The 17,742-nt window shown below is 44.3% G+C and overlaps 1 protein-coding gene across 1 annotated transcript in view; it reads left to right on the top strand.

Annotated features, from left to right (window-relative positions):
• MBTPS2 (membrane bound transcription factor peptidase, site 2) overlaps positions 1–17,742 on the top strand; it is a 52,891-nt gene that overhangs the window by 1,159 nt on the left and 33,990 nt on the right. The window contains exons 2-3 of the mRNA XM_030202254.1: positions 3,174–3,322; positions 8,559–8,697. Of these exons, the coding sequence (XP_030058114.1) occupies positions 3,174–3,322; positions 8,559–8,697 (288 nt within the window). The remainder of the gene's footprint in view (positions 1–3,173; positions 3,323–8,558; positions 8,698–17,742) is intronic.

The raw sequence follows: 17,742 nt of genomic DNA, 5'->3' as shown, positions 1-17,742 counted from the left end.
GGAGGAGAGAGACAGCAGAATAAGACTATGAAAGAGAGAGAGAGAAAGGAGTGGGAGAGAGAGAGAGACAGGCAGCAGAAAAGGACTATGAAAGAGAGAAAGGAGTGGAGAGAGAGAGAGACAGCAGAATAAGACTATGAAAGAGAGAGAGAGAGACTATGAAAAAGAGAAAGGAGTGGAGAGAGAGACAGCAGAATAAGACTATGAAAGAGAGAGAGAGAGACTATGAAAAAGAGAAAGGAGTGGAGAGAGAGAGAGAGAGAGAGAGACAGCCAGCAGAATAAGACTATGAAAGAGGGAGAAAGGAGTGGAGAGAGAGAGAGAGAGACAGCAGAATAAGACTATGAAAGAGGGAGAAAGGAGTAGAGAGAGAGAGAGAGAGAGAGAGACAGGCAGCAGAAAAGGACTATGAAAGAGAGAGAAAGGAGTGGAGAGAGAGAGAGACTATGAAAAAGAGAAAGGAGTGGAGAGAGAGACAGCAGAATAAGACTATGAAAGAGAGAGAGAAAGGAGTGGAGAGAGAGAGACAGCAGAATAAGACTATGAAAGAGAGAGAAAGGAGTGGAGAGAGAGAGAGAGAGAGACAGCAGAATAAGACTATGAAAGAGAGAGAGAGAAAGGAGTGGAGAGAGAGAGAGAGACTATGAAAAAGAGAAAGGAGTGGAGAGAGAGACAGCAGAATAAGACTATGAAAGAGAGAGAGAAAGGAGTGGAGAGAGAGAGAGAGAGACAGCAGAATAAGACTGAAAGAGAGAGAGAGGAGTGGAGAGAGAGAGAGACAGCAAAATAAGACTATGAAAGAGAGCAGAATAAGACTATGAAAGAGAGAGAGAGAAAGGAGTGGAGAGAGAGAGACAGCAGAATAAGACTATGAAAGAGAGAGAGAAAGGAGTGGAGAGAGAGAGAGAGACAGCAGAATAAGACTATGAAAGAGGGAGAAAGGAGTGGAGAGAGAGAGAGAGACAGCAGAAAAAGACTATGAAAGAGAGAGAAAGGAGTGGAGAGAGAGAGAGAGAGACAGCAGAATAAGACTATGAAAGAGAGAGAGAGAAAGGAGTGGAGAGAGAGAGAGACTATGAAAAAGAGAAAGGAGTGGAGAGAGAGACAGCAGAATAAGACTATGAAAGAGAGAGAGAATGGAGTGGAGAGAGAGACTATGAAAGAGAGAAAGGAGTGGAGAGAGAGAGACAGCAGAATAAGACTATGAAAGAGAGAGAGAAAGAAGTGGAGAGAGAGAGAGACTATGAATAAGAGTAAGGAGTGGAGAGAGAGACAGCAGAATAAGACTATGAAAGAGAGAGAAAGGAGTGGAGAGAGAGACTATGAAAGAGAGAGAAAGGAGTGGAGAGAGAGAGAGAGACAGCAGAATAAGACTATGAAAGAGAGAGAGAAAGAAGTGGAGAGAGAGAGACTATGAAAAAGAGAAAGGCGTGGAGAGAGAGACAGCAGAATAAGACTATGAAAGAGAGAGAGAAAGGAGTGGAGAGAGAGAGACAGCAGAATAAGACTGTGAAAGGGTGATAAAGTGTAGAAGAAGAGAGCAGAATGAGAAAGGGATAGAGAAAGGGATAGAAAGAGAGATTAAATAAGGAAAAAGAGACAGCAGAATGAGACTGCAGAGTGTGGCAGAGAGAATCAGTGAAAGACTGAGGAAAGACAGGCTGAGAATGTTCTTATGGAGGTTTTTGTTGTCTGACAACTAAGTATCAGGTGGGAAAATGCAGGCGTTTATCTTGGATACATAGTAGCTCACACATAAAGGCTGAATTAAGCAAGATTGAAGCTTAGGGGCAGTAGTGCTCGATGTGAAGGCGTTAGCCTGTTGAAGCCTTAAAGATGGGCACTGCTGTGTACCAGTTTCCAGTTCAGCCTCTTTTGAGTGTATTTATTAACTGGAAGCTGTCATGCAGCATCAAAGCACTTCCAGCTCATATTAGTGCATCTGAAGTCCCATCTGGCTCAACCTGCCCCCTTTTTCATGTGTGGGGGAGTTCTTCAACATATCCTTCTCTCGGGGGGGGGGGGGGGGGTGGAAAGGGGGATCAACACCTCCGCTGGATGCCATCAACACCTGTGCCTGGGGAACCATCCACCCCAGAACTGACCCATAGGCCCCAGTGTAAATGTTGCTGATTAAGGAAATTTCCCTACTAAAAAGTTTTTAATCCAGTTGAACATGTTATCTAATTTGATATTTTGTAATGCGTAAATACCTACAACATTAAGATTGGTGATAACAATTGTGCAGATACTGAGTTTTTTTCTAATATTTTCAGATCAGTGAAACTAAGCAAATGTTTTCTGCTAAGAGGATTTATTTACACACTAACTATACAATAATTTAAAGCATGGCACCCATATAAATAAACACAAGAGCAAGAGTGGGAGGCAAATACTGGCACTTCGAAATCAGACCAAGAGACACACAAGATGAGAAGTAAAACTTTTACCTCCCCTATTTACTCAGCTGTGTGGCAATGCCGACACAACCCATTCAAAGTGAATGGGCTATGTCAGCATTAGCGCATGGCAGTCACTAGCGCAGCTTAGTAAACGGGGTAATGATGATTCCTAATGATGACTCATCATTAAGAATCATCAATAAAAGTTTTACTTCTCATCTTTCGTGTCCCTTGGTCTGAGCCGGTGGTGGGAGGTGGGGCTGTGGTGGGAGGCGGGGCTGGTGGTTGGGAGGCGGGGATAGTGATGAGCAGACTTATACGGTCTGTGCCAGAGCCAGTGGTGGGAGGCAGGACTGGTGGTTGGGAGGCGGGGATAGTGCTGGGCAGACTTATACGGTCTGTACCCTGAAGAGGACAGGTACAAATCAAAGTAGGGTATACACAAAAAGTAGCACATATGAGTTTATCTTGTTGGGCAGACTGGATGGACTGTGCAGGTCTTTTTCTGCCGTCATCTACTATGTTGCTATGATTCTGAAGTACCAGTATCCATCTCCTACTCTTGTTCTTGTGTTGTGTTTTCTCATGGGAGTTTGGTGTTCTTCCCATGTCTGTGGATTCCTTGCATTACACGTATCAACAAAAACAGTCATATCACTGTGCACCTCTGTTTTCTCATATTATTAATGTTTATTTTATTTTCTGATACAGTGGGCATTGCATTATATAAACCTAATAAAGCTATTGCAATAATTTGTTTCAATTTAATAGTCCTCTGCTTCTCTGAAGACTCGTTATGAAGACTGGCTGGCATCCCATGGGCTTAGCATCTTTCCTTTTCATGTACGATGGCAAACCTGTCTCTTCAATCGCCTTCTGTACAAGTGGGGGCGATGGAAACCCAAGCTTCTGTATTTGTGGTATGGAGCCTGAGTTCTTGAATGGGGGGGACAGCACCTCTGTTGCAAACACAATACAAATATATCAAAGCAGCAATAATGAATGTGAAAATATCAGATCTGGGATCTACATATTTGTGAATTTTTTATTATTTTCAGTAACAGTGTCTTCAACGACAAATAACATCTACCTTTATTTATGTTTCTTGCTCACTAATCACTCTGTGGGCACAGTGCAAATTCTTAGCACTTCTTTGTTTCACTCATCATTGCTTTGATTTTTTTTTAACTAATCAAATCTACCTTTATTTATGTTTCTTGCTCACTAATCACTCTGTGGACACAGTGCAAATTCTTAGCACTTCTTTGTTTCACTCATCACTGCTTTGTTTTGTTTTTTTAATCTAATCAAATCTACCTTTATTTATGTTTCTTGCTCACTAATCACTCTTTGGACACAGTGCAAATTCTTAGCACTTCTTTGTTTCACTCATCACTGCTTTGTTTTGTTTTTTTTAACTAATCAAATCTACCTGTCACTGCAAAACTAATCCCCCTCGCTCACATTTTGGTAAATATAAATTCTGCGGCATGCCATCTTTCTCAATGATTAATGTTGTGAAAATATGAATATAGACTACTAGCGGGAAAATATTTTACAAACAAAGTACAAACAATTTAGCCAAAACCCTAAACGTACTCTCTGTTATTCAAACAATACAACTTTACTTAATTTTTTAAGATCTTTAATATTTAAATATAATAAATTTAATATATAAAATAATGAAGCATGTGATTATGTAATGCACTTACTGATGGGTATTCAATACCAGCTGTGTTAGGGTGTGTGTACATGGTTGAGCAATTGGAATTAATTAGGGGAGATATTTAGGAATACTGAGGGCATTGTGGGGGTATAAGTTTTGTATTGGGTATATTTATATGTAAATATTAAAGATCTTAAAAAATTAAGTAAAGTTGTATTGTTTGAATAACAGAGAGTACGTTTAGGGTTTTGGTGAAAATATGAAACCAACTTGGTATGCTGAAGATGTAGTTTTTGTGTGTTTTTATTTATAAAATTTTGATATACCACTTTTATAGCATGTGTATCGGAACAGTTTACAATAAAATGCATTTCATAAAACATTTAATCATCCTATCGCCTCATTATCTCACCTTCAATATTCTGTCTTCCCTACTGCCACCTCACACAAGTTGGGAAAGCTCTGCTCAGAAAACAGCACCTTCACTTCTTAAATTTCAGGTAGCCCACCTCTGCTTTCACTTCTGGAGGGCGTGCAGTCCAAAAATGTAGCCTGTCTCATCTTTTTCACCTTAGCACTGATGGTAGGGAGCTGATGAAATCTGGGCATTTGAACTAAGAGCTGTATGGGGGAGACAGGGGATCTTTTACCGAACTGCAGTAAAACGTGGCCTTAACGCATCCTTATGCGGGTCATTCCTGCGTCTTAAGAGCATTTTTACTGCTGGGGTAAAATGACTGATTTTTCTATTTTCTGTATTAATGGCCACACGCTAATTTTCCCATTAGCACCAGAAGCCCTACTGCCACCTATTTTGTAAACGGGGGGGGGGGGGGGGGGGGGGGGGGGGGTTAGTCGCGTGGTGAGCCGCTCTGCATATACCGTGTGAAAATTTAAGTCTGTTCTATAAAATTTAGACATACTTTATAGACTGTGCCTAGGCGTAACTTTTTTTCCGTGTGGATTTTTCAGGCGCCATATACAGAATCTAGCCCTAAGTGCTATTCTATATAAGATGTGCGCCTTTTATAGCATAGCACTTAGCGCTGAATTTTTTTGGCACCGTTATTGAATTCCCTCTTCTCTCTCTTGCTATCCATTTGATGTAGCAGGATTCGAGTATGTTTTATGTTTAGAATTTTGATCATAATTGTATGAGAAGAGGAGGAAGAAGAGAGACGGCCAAAGGGTAATTCTGTACCTGGGTGCCCACATTTACACACAAGTATGTTTAGAGCAGGGGATCTCAACCCAGTCCTTGGGACACACAGCCAGTCAGGTTTTCGGGATACCCACAATGAATAGCAGAAAACAAGGGCAGACTGATGTGATGAAATAAGACAAAATTTGTTCAATACACAAAAATAAAATCAGCAATACAATTGTCCTTTAGCCGTCCAACAAGGCCATGTTTTGCTCTCTCAATGGCTGTGTCAGGGGAAGTAACATAACCAGCAGGAGCAATATAATATTTTCCCTGTCTGGTTAGTACAGAGCAGCATTTAAACTAAAGCACTGTTTTTTTCATGCAGCTGTAGCCTGTCACGCAGGCTGCTCCTATATACAAATTGTTATATAGGCTACAGCTGCTTGAAAAAGCAGAGCTTTAGTTTATATGCTGTTCTGTATTAACCGGACAGGGAAAATATTATATTGCTCCTGCTGGTTATGTTACTTCCCCTGACACAGCCATTGAGAGAGCAAAACAAGGCCATGTTGGACTGCTAGAGGACAATTGCATGCTGATTTTATTTATATGTATTGAATACATTTTATCTTATTTCATCACGTGTGTCTGCTGTTCTTTTCTGCCGTTCTGGATCCAGCAGACTGCTTGCCTATGTGTTTTTAGGTACCCACAGTGAATATGCAAGAGATACATTTTCATGTGCTTTCTCCATTCCATGCTAATCTCTCTCATCCATATTCATTGTGGGTATCCTGAAAATCTGACTGGCTAGGTGTGTCCTGAGGCCTGGGTTGAGAACCCCTAGTTTAAGGTAATGGTATATGTGTGTGCAAATGCCAAAGTTCTGCCTAAGTGTTATTGAGCAACTACCAGCTTAACTTACATGGCATGTATTTGCAAGGGGGGGTGCACCCAGGAGCGGAGCATGAGTGGGACACAGGTAGGGCTGCACTTACAGTGGGGGAAATAAGTATTTGATCCCTTGCTGATTTTGTAAGTTTGCCCACTGACAAAGACATGAGCAGCCCATAATTGAAGGGTAGGTTATTGGTAACAGTGAGAGATAGCACATCACAAATTAAATCCGGAAAATCACATTGTGGAAAGTATATGAATTTATTTGCATTCTGCAGAGGGAAATAAGTATTTGATCCCCCACCAACCAGTAAGAGATCTGGCCCCTACAGACCAGGTAGATGCTCCAAATCAACTCGTTACCTGCATGACAGACAGCTGTCGGCAATGGTCACCTGTATGAAAGACACCTGTCCACAGACTCAGTGAATCAGTCAGACTCTAACCTCTACAAAATGGCCAAGAGCAAGGAGCTGTCTAAGGATGTCAGGGACAAGATCATACACCTGCACAAGGCTGGAATGGGCTACAAAACCATCAGTAAGACGCTAGGCGAGAAGGAGACAACTGTTGGTGCCATAGTAAGAAAATGGAAGAAGTACAAAATGACTGTCAATCGACAAAGATCTGGGGCTCCACGCAAAATCTCACCTCGTGGGGTATCCTTGATCATGAGGAAGGTTAGAAATCAGCCTACAACTACAAGGGGGGAACTTGTCAATGATCTCAAGGCAGCTGGGACCACTGTCACCACGAAAACCATTGGTAACACATTACGACATAACGGATTGCAATCCTGCAGTGCCCGCAAGGTCCCCCTGCTCCGGAAGGCACATGTGACGGCCCGTCTGAAGTTTGCCAGTGAACACCTGGATGATGCCGAGAGTGATTGGGAGAAGGTGCTGTGGTCAGATGAGACAAAAATTGAGCTCTTTGGCATGAACTCAACTCGCCGTGTTTGGAGGAAGAGAAATGCTGCCTATGACCCAAAGAACACCGTCCCCACTGTCAAGCATGGAGGTGGAAATGTTATGTTTTGGGGGTGTTTCTCTGCTAAGGGCACAGGACTACTTCACCGCATCAATGGGAGAATGGATGGGGCCATGTACCGTACAATTCTGAGTGACAACCTCCTTCCCTCCGCCAGGGCCTTAAAAATGGGTCGTGGCTGGGTCTTCCAGCACGACAATGACCCAAAACATACAGCCAAGGCAACAAAGGAGTGGCTCAGGAAGAAGCACATTAGGGTCATGGAGTGGCCTAGCCAGTCACCAGACCTTAATCCCATTGAAAACTTATGGAGGGAGCTGAAGCTGCGAGTTGCCAAGCGACAGCCCAGAACTCTTAATGATTTAGAGATGATCTGCAAAGAGGAGTGGACCAAAATTCCTCCTGACATGTGTGCAAACCTCATCATCAACTACAGAAGACGTCTGACCGCTGTGCTTGCCAACAAGGGTTTTGCCACCAAGTATTAGGTCTTGTTTGCCAGAGGGATTAAATACTTATTTCCCTCTGCAGAATGCAAATAAATTCATATACTTTCCACAATGTGATTTTCCGGATTTAATTTGTGATGTGCTATCTCTCACTGTTACCAATAACCTACCCTTCAATTATGGGCTGCTCATGTCTTTGTCAGTGGGCAAACTTACAAAATCAGCAAGGGATCAAATACTTATTTCCCCCACTGTATGTGCGTAACTTACAGAATTCTGGGGCCCTTTTACTAAAGAGTTGCTGCGTGGCAACCCAATGCAGCAGCTGGCAGTAGGTCCGCCTCGAAGGCGCGCCAATTCCGGCGCTACGGAAAATAATTCCGTCTCATTTCTAGCGTGGCGCTAACCCGGTTACCGCGAGAGCCCTTACCGCCACCTCAGTGGGTGGCGGTAAGTGCTGCCCACCACATGCCCTCGCTTTAAGAATAATCTTACCATATGGCCAGGTCTTTTTTTAGGAGCTTTTTACCCACTGCGCTTGGCAAAACAGCCCCCGCCGCTACCGCAGGGCCGTTTTTACCACAGCTTGGTAAAAGGACCCCTCTGTGAGTTGTGCACATCCCTGCATACTTAGGTATTTGCACTTACACTGCATAAGCACGAGCATTTAAATATTAGGCACGTTGGTACCAGGTTATGCTAGTATTCTGTAACGGAACTTAAATGCCTAGGTTCCTTTATAGAATAGGCTGCCGCATGCCCTTGGGGCACCTAAATGGAGGCACCCAATTATAGAATTGCCCCCCCCCCCCCAAATGTGTAGCTTGCTGATGGAGGATGGAGTCCCCGTTTGAATTTATCATTGTAGCTCGTTAGAAAAACCTTGTTTTGAATCGTGTATCTTCAGCCAATAATTCTGCACTTTGGGTGCAAATGTAGCTCGGAGTGGAAAATGGCTCGTTCATATTGTAGCATGTCATAAGATGTGACTGTTTGATCTATTGCAGGTTCAGTTTGGGGATGGTGTTTGGAATAATTGCCATGTTTGGTTCGGTGATTCTGCTGGGGAAGACGTTGCTACAGACGTTCTCACAGATGATGACCGAGACTCCAGCAGCCCAGAACGATCGCATGCTGCAAGTCGTGGTTGGTACTAACTTCATTTCTTGCAAAACGTACACTCACCGTGAAGGTTCTCCGTATACAGATGATAGCAGCGCCTATAGTTCTTGCTGAAAAGAATAGAAAACTTAGTTTCAAACAGTGAGATTACAAAACCCTGACCTGTGACATCTTTCGAGATTTTGACGATGTGGAAGCTTTCATTTCATTGGAAACTCACTTAGGGGTCCTTTTACTAAAGTGCACTACTGATTAGTTAGTGCTAAATAAGACACCCATAGGAATATAGTGAGTGTTGTATCATTTAGCGTGCACTAACCACCTTATAATTGAAAGAGAAAAACGCCTAGATTTCGACCCAAATCGGGAGATAGACGTTTATCTCACAAAAACGAATAAATCGGTATAATGGAAAGCCGATTTTGGACGTTTTCAACTGCACTCCATCGCGGAAGCGTACAAAGTTGACGGGGGCGTGTCAGAGGCGTGGCGAAGGTGGAACTGGGGCGTGGTTATCGGCCGAGGAGAGATGGGCGCCTTTCGCCGATAGTGGAAAAAAGGTATGCGTTTGTAGCTAGAATGTAGGGCACTTTTCCTGGACCCTGTTTTTTCACGAATAAGGCCCCAAAAAGTGCCCTAAATGACCAGATTACCACCAGAGGGAATCGGGGATGACTTCCCCTGACTCCCCCAGTGGTCACTAACCCCCTCCCACCACAAAAAAATGATGTTTCACAACTTTTTATTTTCACCCTCAAATGTCATACCCACCTCCCTGGCAGCAGTATGCAGGTCCCTGGAGCAGTTGTTAGGGGGTGCAGTGGACTTCAGGCAGGTGGACCCAGGCCCATCCCCCCCTACCTGTTACAATTGTGCTGCTTAATGCTTAGTCGTCCAACCCCCCCAAACCCACTGTACCCACATGTAGGTGCCCCCCTTCACCCCTTAGGGCTATAGTAATGGTGTAGACTTGTGGGCAGTGGGTTTTGAGGGGGATTTGGGGGGCTCAACACACCTTTTTTTTTTGTTTTTGTAAAAGTGCCCCCTAGGGTGCCCGGTTGGTGTCCTGGCATGTGAGGGGGACCAGTGCACTACGAATCCTGGCCCCTCCCACGAACAAATGCCTTGGATTTATTCGTTTTTGAGCTGGGCGCTTTCATTTTCCATTATCACTGACAAACAAAAACGCCCAGCTTACAAATTGTCTAATAAAACATGGACGTCTATTTTTTTCGAAAATACGGTTCGGTCCGCCCCTTCACGGACCCGTTCTCGGAGATAGACGTTTTCGTTCAATTATGCCCCTCCATATCCACTAGTGCACCTTAGTAAAAATAACCCTTCGTAAAGTGAAGGTACTGTAGACTAATTTTGATTTTTTTTTTGTTTGATTTATGATTTTGATCTATTTGGCATTCTTAAGTGTGTGATGTTCAAATTCTTTTTCCTGTGTGTGCTTTTGCCATAAAATTGTCACTGACTTGTTTATACTTAGGTAATCCGGGATTTGATTTTCAGCTAACCTTACTGATAATTTTTCTTTCCCCTTAATGCCTATTGGATGGACACCTACCATTAGTGAAATGAGGAAGGCTAAAAAATGGAATTGTGAGACTGAAAGATGCTGTGGATGGCTATGTGGTGAGTGTTGAGAAGAAAGCGAATGTACTAATCCAAATACTTCTGTTCTGTGTTCATGGAAGAAAATATTGGAGAGGGACCGCAGTCGGCTGGTAAAGGTACATATGAGAATGGAGTGGATATTGGGACCATTCATGGAAGAATGTGTTTATGAACACCTTAAAAAATTGAAGGTGGACAAAGCCATGGGACTGGACAGGATCTATTCCAGGATATTGAGGGAACTTACAGAGGTTCTGGTGGGTTCTCTTAAAGACTTGTTTAATAAATATTCTTGGGGACAGGAGAGGTTCCTCAGGATTGGAGAAGAGCGCATTTGGTCCCTCTTCACAAAAGTGGCGACAGAGAAGAAGTGAGAAACTATAGGCCAGCAAGCCTCACTTTGGTTATTGGAAAAGTAATGAGAGCGTTGCTGAAGGAAAGGATAGTGAATTTCCTGGAATCCAATGGGCTATGAGATCTGAGGCAACATGGTTTTTACCAAAGGTAAATTGTGCCAAATGAATTTGATTGAATTCTGTGACTGGGCGACCAGAGAATTGGATCGAGGATGTGCGCTGGATGTAATCTACTTGGATTTCAGCAAAGCCTTTGACACGGTTCCTCATAGAAGTCTCTTAAATAAACTTGACAGGCTGAAGTTAGGACCCAAAGTGGTGAACTGGATTTTAAACTGGTTGACAGACAGACGCCAGAGGGTGGTGGTCAATGGAATTCACTCGGAGGAAAGAAAGGTGGGTGGCGGAGTGCCTCAAGGATAGTTGCTGGGGCCGGTTCTGTTCAGTATATTTGTGAGCGACATTGCCGAAAGGTTCCTTTTTGCAGATGATGCCAAGATTTGTAATAAAATGGACACCCCAGAGGGTGAGAAAAACATGAAAAAGGATCTGCAAAAGTTAGAAGAATGGTCTAATGTTCGGCAATTAAAATTTAATGCAAAGTGATGCATTTGGGGAGTAGAAATCCTAGGGAACCCTATGTCCTAGGAGGTGAATGGCTGATATGCACAGACAGGGAGTGGGACCTTGGTGTGATAGTGTCTGAGGATCTTAAAGCCACAGTACAATGTGTCAAGGCAGTGGCCGTTTCCAGAAAGATGCTCGGCTACATCGAGAGAGGCATAACCAGCAGAAGAAAGAAGGTGTTGATGCCCCTGTATAAGTCACTGGTGAGGCCCCACCTGGAGTTTTGGAAGCCGTATCTTGCTAAGAATGTAAAAAGACTAGAAGCGTCCCAGATTTTACTGCACATTAGCTGCAAATCTAATCTAATATGGCAATTAAATGGAGACATTTATAGTACTTTTAATTCAGGAAGTGCGCCAATGTTCACTTTAGCATATGGTACCTGCTCAAAGTTAACGTGGGAGCAGTTAGGGCTAGATTCATGAGCGCTAAGGGCAAATCCTATCAAGGCAATTCTGTGCTGAACAGTCTTTATAAAATAATAACGCAAGTCATAGTCGTGCCTAAGTTCACTTACGCCTGTCAAAGGCTGGGGTAAAATGCTTGTGCCTAACTACTATTGGTTAGCAACAGAAATGGAAGTTTTTTATAACTCCGCGTCTAAATCCTGGGAATGCCCTTGACCCACCCATGCCCTTCACTTGGCCACAGTCCCTTTGGAGTTGCACGTGAGGTGAACTGGGCATGCAGGTTGTAGAATGGGCGGCACAAGTCACAGATCTGCAAGTAACCAGTAATTGGTGCCAGCGCGTATTATTTATTTGTTACATATTTATTTGTTACATTTGTATCCCACACTTTCCCACCTCTTTGTAGGTTCAATGTGGCTTACATAGTGCCGGAGAGCAGTTGCAGACTCCGGTGTAAACAAATACAAGGTGAAGTTGTGATAGGGTAAGGTTCATGTGGTTAGGACCACATAGAGGGAATCGTTCGACGGGAGAGTTGGGTGATGGCCATTACGAGCTTTAGTGTTGTTGTGTCGCAGAGATCAGGCATTTACGTTGGATCTGTAGGGTATGCCTTTTTAAACAGGTTTTATGATTCTTATTTATTTATTTATTTGTCGCGTTTGTACCCCACATTTTCCCACCTCTTTGCAGGCTCAATGTGGCTTAAATAGTACCGTGAGGTGTTAGCCACCTCCGGTGATGAAACAAATACAGAGTGATGTTGTTACAGAACATTGGAGAATCAAGAGAAGGAGAGTGATATATTGTTCATTGCATAGGTACATAAGTAATGCCACACTGGGAAAAGACCAAGGGTCCATCGAGCCCAGCATCCTGTCCACGACAGCGGCCAATCCAGGCCAAGGGCGCCTTTTGAGCTTCCCAAACGTACAAACATTCTATACATGCTATTCCCGGAATTGTGGATTTTTCCCAAGTCCATTTAGTAGCGGTTTATGGACTTGTCCTTTAGGAAACTGTCTAAACCCTTTTTAAACTCTGCCAAGCTAACCGCCTTCACCACGTTCTCCGGCAACGAATTCCAGAGTTTAATTACGCGTTGGGTGAAGAAAGCAGGTTATGGCTTTGTTGTGTTGCTGAGTTCAGTTACTTAAGTTGGATCAGTAGGGTATGCCTTTTCGAACAGATCAGTCTTTAGTGATTTCCGGAAATTGAGGTGATCCTGCGTTGTCTTTATGGCTTTCGGTAAGGCGTTCCATAGTTGCGTGCTTATATAGGAGAAGCTTGATCCGTAAATTAGCATAAATTTAGCCAATAACCTTCGATGCAGGTCTACTCGACCACATTTAGTCAACCATTACAGAATTTGGAGATTAGCGCCTCCCATTTTGAAAGAGGTACTGAGTGCTCCTGCATTAACTGTATTTTAGCCAGTTAGCGTGGTAAGTATAATGCGCTATCTAGCTAGTGCTGCCACGGCCCACGAGAGAAAAATCCTGAGAAATTCATTAGCAAATGGTTTATTGTAAAATGCCTTAACACTGTTGCATCTTAGCCTGTTTTTGCACATTGACCATGCTGATTTTTCTGAAAAAAGGAAGGTGAATGGACTTCTACCTGATGCCACGTGTTGTGAAATAACGGAGGCCTGAGAAAGCAAGTGGGGAAGGAGAGAGTGAACAAAGAAATGGATTAAGGACAGGGATAAAACAAACTCGATCCAGCTTAAAATAAACATACATTAGGGCTTAAAATCATTAGAGCTGTGGGTTAAATAGCAAGGTATCTTTTTGAAAAAAAGAAAAAGAAACAGTCTGAAGGATAAAAACGCCTATTTTCTTTCCTGTGAGAAAAAAAAGGTTAGGCTGCACACATTCTTGTGTCTGTTGATTCTTTCTGAAAAAAGGAAGGTGAACAGACTTCTGCCTGATGCTACATGTTGTGCAAAAACAGAGGGCTGAAAAACAAGTGAGGGAGGAGGGAGTGAACGGAATTAAAAACAAAGAAATAATTTAAGGATAGGGATAAAACAAATTGTATGTGCTCCTCAGGACTATGAGGGGGGGCGATGTCAAGGGAGGCATTCGACATCACTTCCTGTCACGTGACCCTATCCAGGATGGTGAGTAGTGTGAAACAAGAAATGATGTGGTGTGTCCAGAGCTCGCTGACATCTTGGAAAATGGTCGTGGTTATGATATCGCTTCCTGTGATGTCACCAAAGGGTTTGTGGTGGGTTATGCAAAAAGGGGTGGGGTTTGAGGTGGGTTTATACAAATAAGGTGGTATTAGGGGTGGCTTATGCAAAATGGGTGGGGAGTGGGCTGTGGTCATATCCGGTGATGTCATCAGAGGGAAGGGTGTGTCCAGGGCTTGGATGGAGAGTGGGCGGGGTTTGGGTGGGTGTGTACTAGTTTCTGATTGGCTGGTGCAACTGGAAGTGGGTGTGCCACCTGTCCAAATATGCAAATTAGCTTTGACAAAAGCTGGTGGAGGCATACTCCTACATTAGTGGTATGTCTGTCTTCCCCCAGGTACCACATTTGCCCCTGATAATTACCACAGAGATTTTGCAGCTTCTGTAGGTTAATGGTTGCTTTTAATGAGCTTTAACTGCAAAAGCTTAACAAAGGAATATGGGGGGAGGGGAGGGAGCCATAAAATGTGCTTGGCATAGCATGCATAGTGTGGTGTGAGGCGCATTTGTATTTTTCTTGTTTCTTACTTTATTGGTATGTATGTATTTAGTTACTCTTTCAAATTTATGAATCACCTTATCTACAAGCACTTGGAGCAACCATAACAAAATATATAAATAAATACAAAATAGTAAACATGTTAAAACAGTCCTATATAATAATTCTCACCTCCAACAGGATGTGCCTGGGACCGTGCCTGCCGGAAGTGGTCTGCTAGGCAGGCACGCACTGACCTCAGTGACATCAGTGACAGACAATTTGGCAAAGCAAAACAATCTGAGTGCTGGCCATTAGGACACAGGGTTGATAGGAGAGTTTTAAAAGACTGAAGGAACCGAAAGTGTTAAATAGGGGGATGGGGGGAGTTCTGAACGACTGAAAGACATGAACATTTGGGAAAGGAAAACAATCTGAATGCTGGCCATTAGGACACAGGGTAGATAGGAGAGTTTTAAAAGACTGAAGGAAGCGAAAGTGTTAAACTGGAGAAGGGGGGGGGGGAGTTGTGAATGACTGAAAGACATGCAAATTTGGGACAGGAAAACAATCTCAATGCTGGCCATTAGCACACAGGGTACATAGGAGAGTTTTAAAAGACTGAAGGAACCAAAAGTGTTCGGGGGGGGGAGGGGGGGGGGAGGAAGTTCTGAATGAATGAAAGAAATGGAAATTTACGAGAGGATCACAATCTGAATGCCGGGCATTTGTACACAGGGTAGATAGGACACTTTAAAAAAAAAAATGAAGGACGTGAAAGTATTACATCTTGGGGGAGGGGTGAGGAGGAAAGCGGTGGGGTATCCGGATACTGGGCGTTAGGGCCACGGGGGTACATAGACTTTTGAAAGCCTTAAGGAACCCAAAGTTTGGGAAGGAGGAGGAAAAGGAGGGGAGGGAACGGGGTGAGGGGCATTAGGAACAGGGGAGGGGGCCCTGTCACACACTCTCATTCTCACACACACACTGTCACACAGACAGTCTCACTCTGGCTCTCTCTCTCAAACATACACACTCCCAGGAAAACCTTGCTAGCGCCCGTTTCATTCGTTCCAGAAACGGGCCTTTTTTACTAGTTATAAAATAAAACAAGAACAAAGAATAATATCATGAATTAAAAGCCAAAGTTAAAAAGAAGTGCTTTACGGAGTTTTGGAAAGAAAGATAGCTATTAATCTCATTTCTCAAGACAGCATGTTCCATAGGAAAAGACCATGTTATGGGAATCTACCAATTTAATATCTTTAGATGAAGGAAGAAACAGAAGTTTATCAAATGCCTATTTGGGTGACCTAACGTGACCACATTGGCAAAGCTGAGACTTCAGAAAAGGAAGAGAGACTCTGTAATTGCCACGTGCACTGAAGTCAGAACCTTGAAGGATATTCTGGATGCAACCTGAAGCCAATGAAGTGTCTGAAGTATAGAAGAAACATGATCATGAAGCCATGTATCTTTCACCACCCTAGCGGCAGTATTGTGAATATATTGCAGTTTTCCTAGATGCAATGTTGAAACACTTGAAAGTATGTTAGTACTAATCCAGTCAGCCAAATTATTAGCAAGCGACTGCATCCAGGATAACCCCTAAAACCCTAAATTTGCCATCAATTGGCAGCTTGACATCACCCAGAAAAATGGCAGGCAGAGAATGAACAACAGGAGTTTTTCTGACCAGGGGCGTAGCCAGACAACAGATTTTGGGTGGGCCAGGGCAAGAAGTGGCTGGGCACCAAGTGTCCCCCCCCCCCCCCCCCCCCCCCACACACAACTGAAAAAACTTCTCAGCTGCTGGGAAAACACTTCTTTCCACCTTGGTAGTCTGCAGCAGGCATGCACTGAAAACTGAGCATGTGCAGGTGCCAGTATCATGGGGAGTAGCATTTTCAGGGGGAAGTCTTCAGCTGGCGGAGCTTGGGATTCCCACCAGCTACCGCTAAACATGTGCTACTGTTGGATGGGCCTGAGCCCTAAATGGGTGGGCCCTGGCCCACCCAGGCCCACCCAGGCCCACCTGTGTCTACGCCACTGTTTCTGACCCAATGTAACTAAGGTCTACAGGGGTTCAGAATCAATTCACCACCTAGTAGCCATTACCACATGGCTGTCATACAGTCCCCTAGTTGAGCTAACTTGGCTGCCTATTCCTTTGCCAACTCGGTGTAGACCTGGAAGTGCCCTCGGGCATGTGATTACTGCTCTGATCTATTTCACGTGTTTTATTACAACAGGACACTAGCTTGTCTGGATGATGTTATGTGAGCCATGCTCCTGGGTCTGTGGTTATTGCTGCTTATCTGCCTGGACTGCACATTCTGAGATTACCTTGGCAGAAATATTTCACTACAGATAAATCACTTTTGCTGCGCTATCTGCCAGTGGTGTTCCTTGGTCGGCTGCGCACCCCACCCCCGGGGCGCATTGCTCTTACCTCCTAGGGTGCTGTGAGCAGCCGTTCTCCCTCTGCCCCAGAACAGGAAGTAACATCAGAGGGAGCAGGGAACCGGCGGAGTCGACAGCCGCGCGGCTGCTCAGTGCACCCAGGGTGGACCGCCCCCACCACCCCGCCCTCGGTACGCCACTGCTATCTGCCAATACTCAGTGGCACTTAACGGTATAACACCGCTGAATATAAGCACTAACTACCAAACACAAAGCCAGCTACTTTGTGGGCAGTCCAGGGGCGGAGTTAGCACTTACGGGTTAAGTGCCGTTATATAGCACTTACCCCCAGATTCTTTATAGGTTGCCCAGATCTGTGCTTAAACTAATTAGTCAATTAGGTGATAACAATCAATTATTGATGTTGACAAGAACTTAATTGGCAGTAATTAGGTGTTATGCCTGGCTCTGACCTGCATCCTATTCTGTGGTGTGGCTATGGGAGGGGCATGGCTGGGTCAGGGGCACTCCAAGAAATTAGGCACTATGTTATAGAACACCCTGCATTTGCGCTTCACTACCATCAGTTGAGCACCAACATTTTACATGAGCCTTGACAGTGCTCACGATGGCGCAAAATGCGCGTTGAGCTAGTATTCTATAAAGGACGCACTGTGCAGAGCAGAGGCGTAGCCAGACTTCGGCGGGTCCAGAGCCTGAGGTGAGGGGGTACATTTTAGCCGCCCCCCGGTGCCGCCACCACCAACAACTTTGACCCCCCCCCCCTCGCTGACAACCCTCTTGACCCCCCCTCCCGCCACCAACCCTCCCCCGCCATCGCCTACCTTTGCTGGCGGGGACCCCAACCCCTGCCAGCCGAGGTCCTCTTCTTCCGGCGCAAGGCTTCGTTCTATTTCTGTGAGTCTGATGTCCTGCACGTACAAAGTGCAGGACGTCAGACTCACAGAAACA

This window comes from Microcaecilia unicolor, chromosome 4 (genome assembly GCF_901765095.1).
Source record: "Microcaecilia unicolor chromosome 4, aMicUni1.1, whole genome shotgun sequence".
NCBI lineage: Eukaryota > Metazoa > Chordata > Amphibia > Gymnophiona > Siphonopidae > Microcaecilia > Microcaecilia unicolor.
Note: the sequence above shows the minus strand (reverse complement) of the source record. Positions and strands in the feature narration are given on the sequence as shown.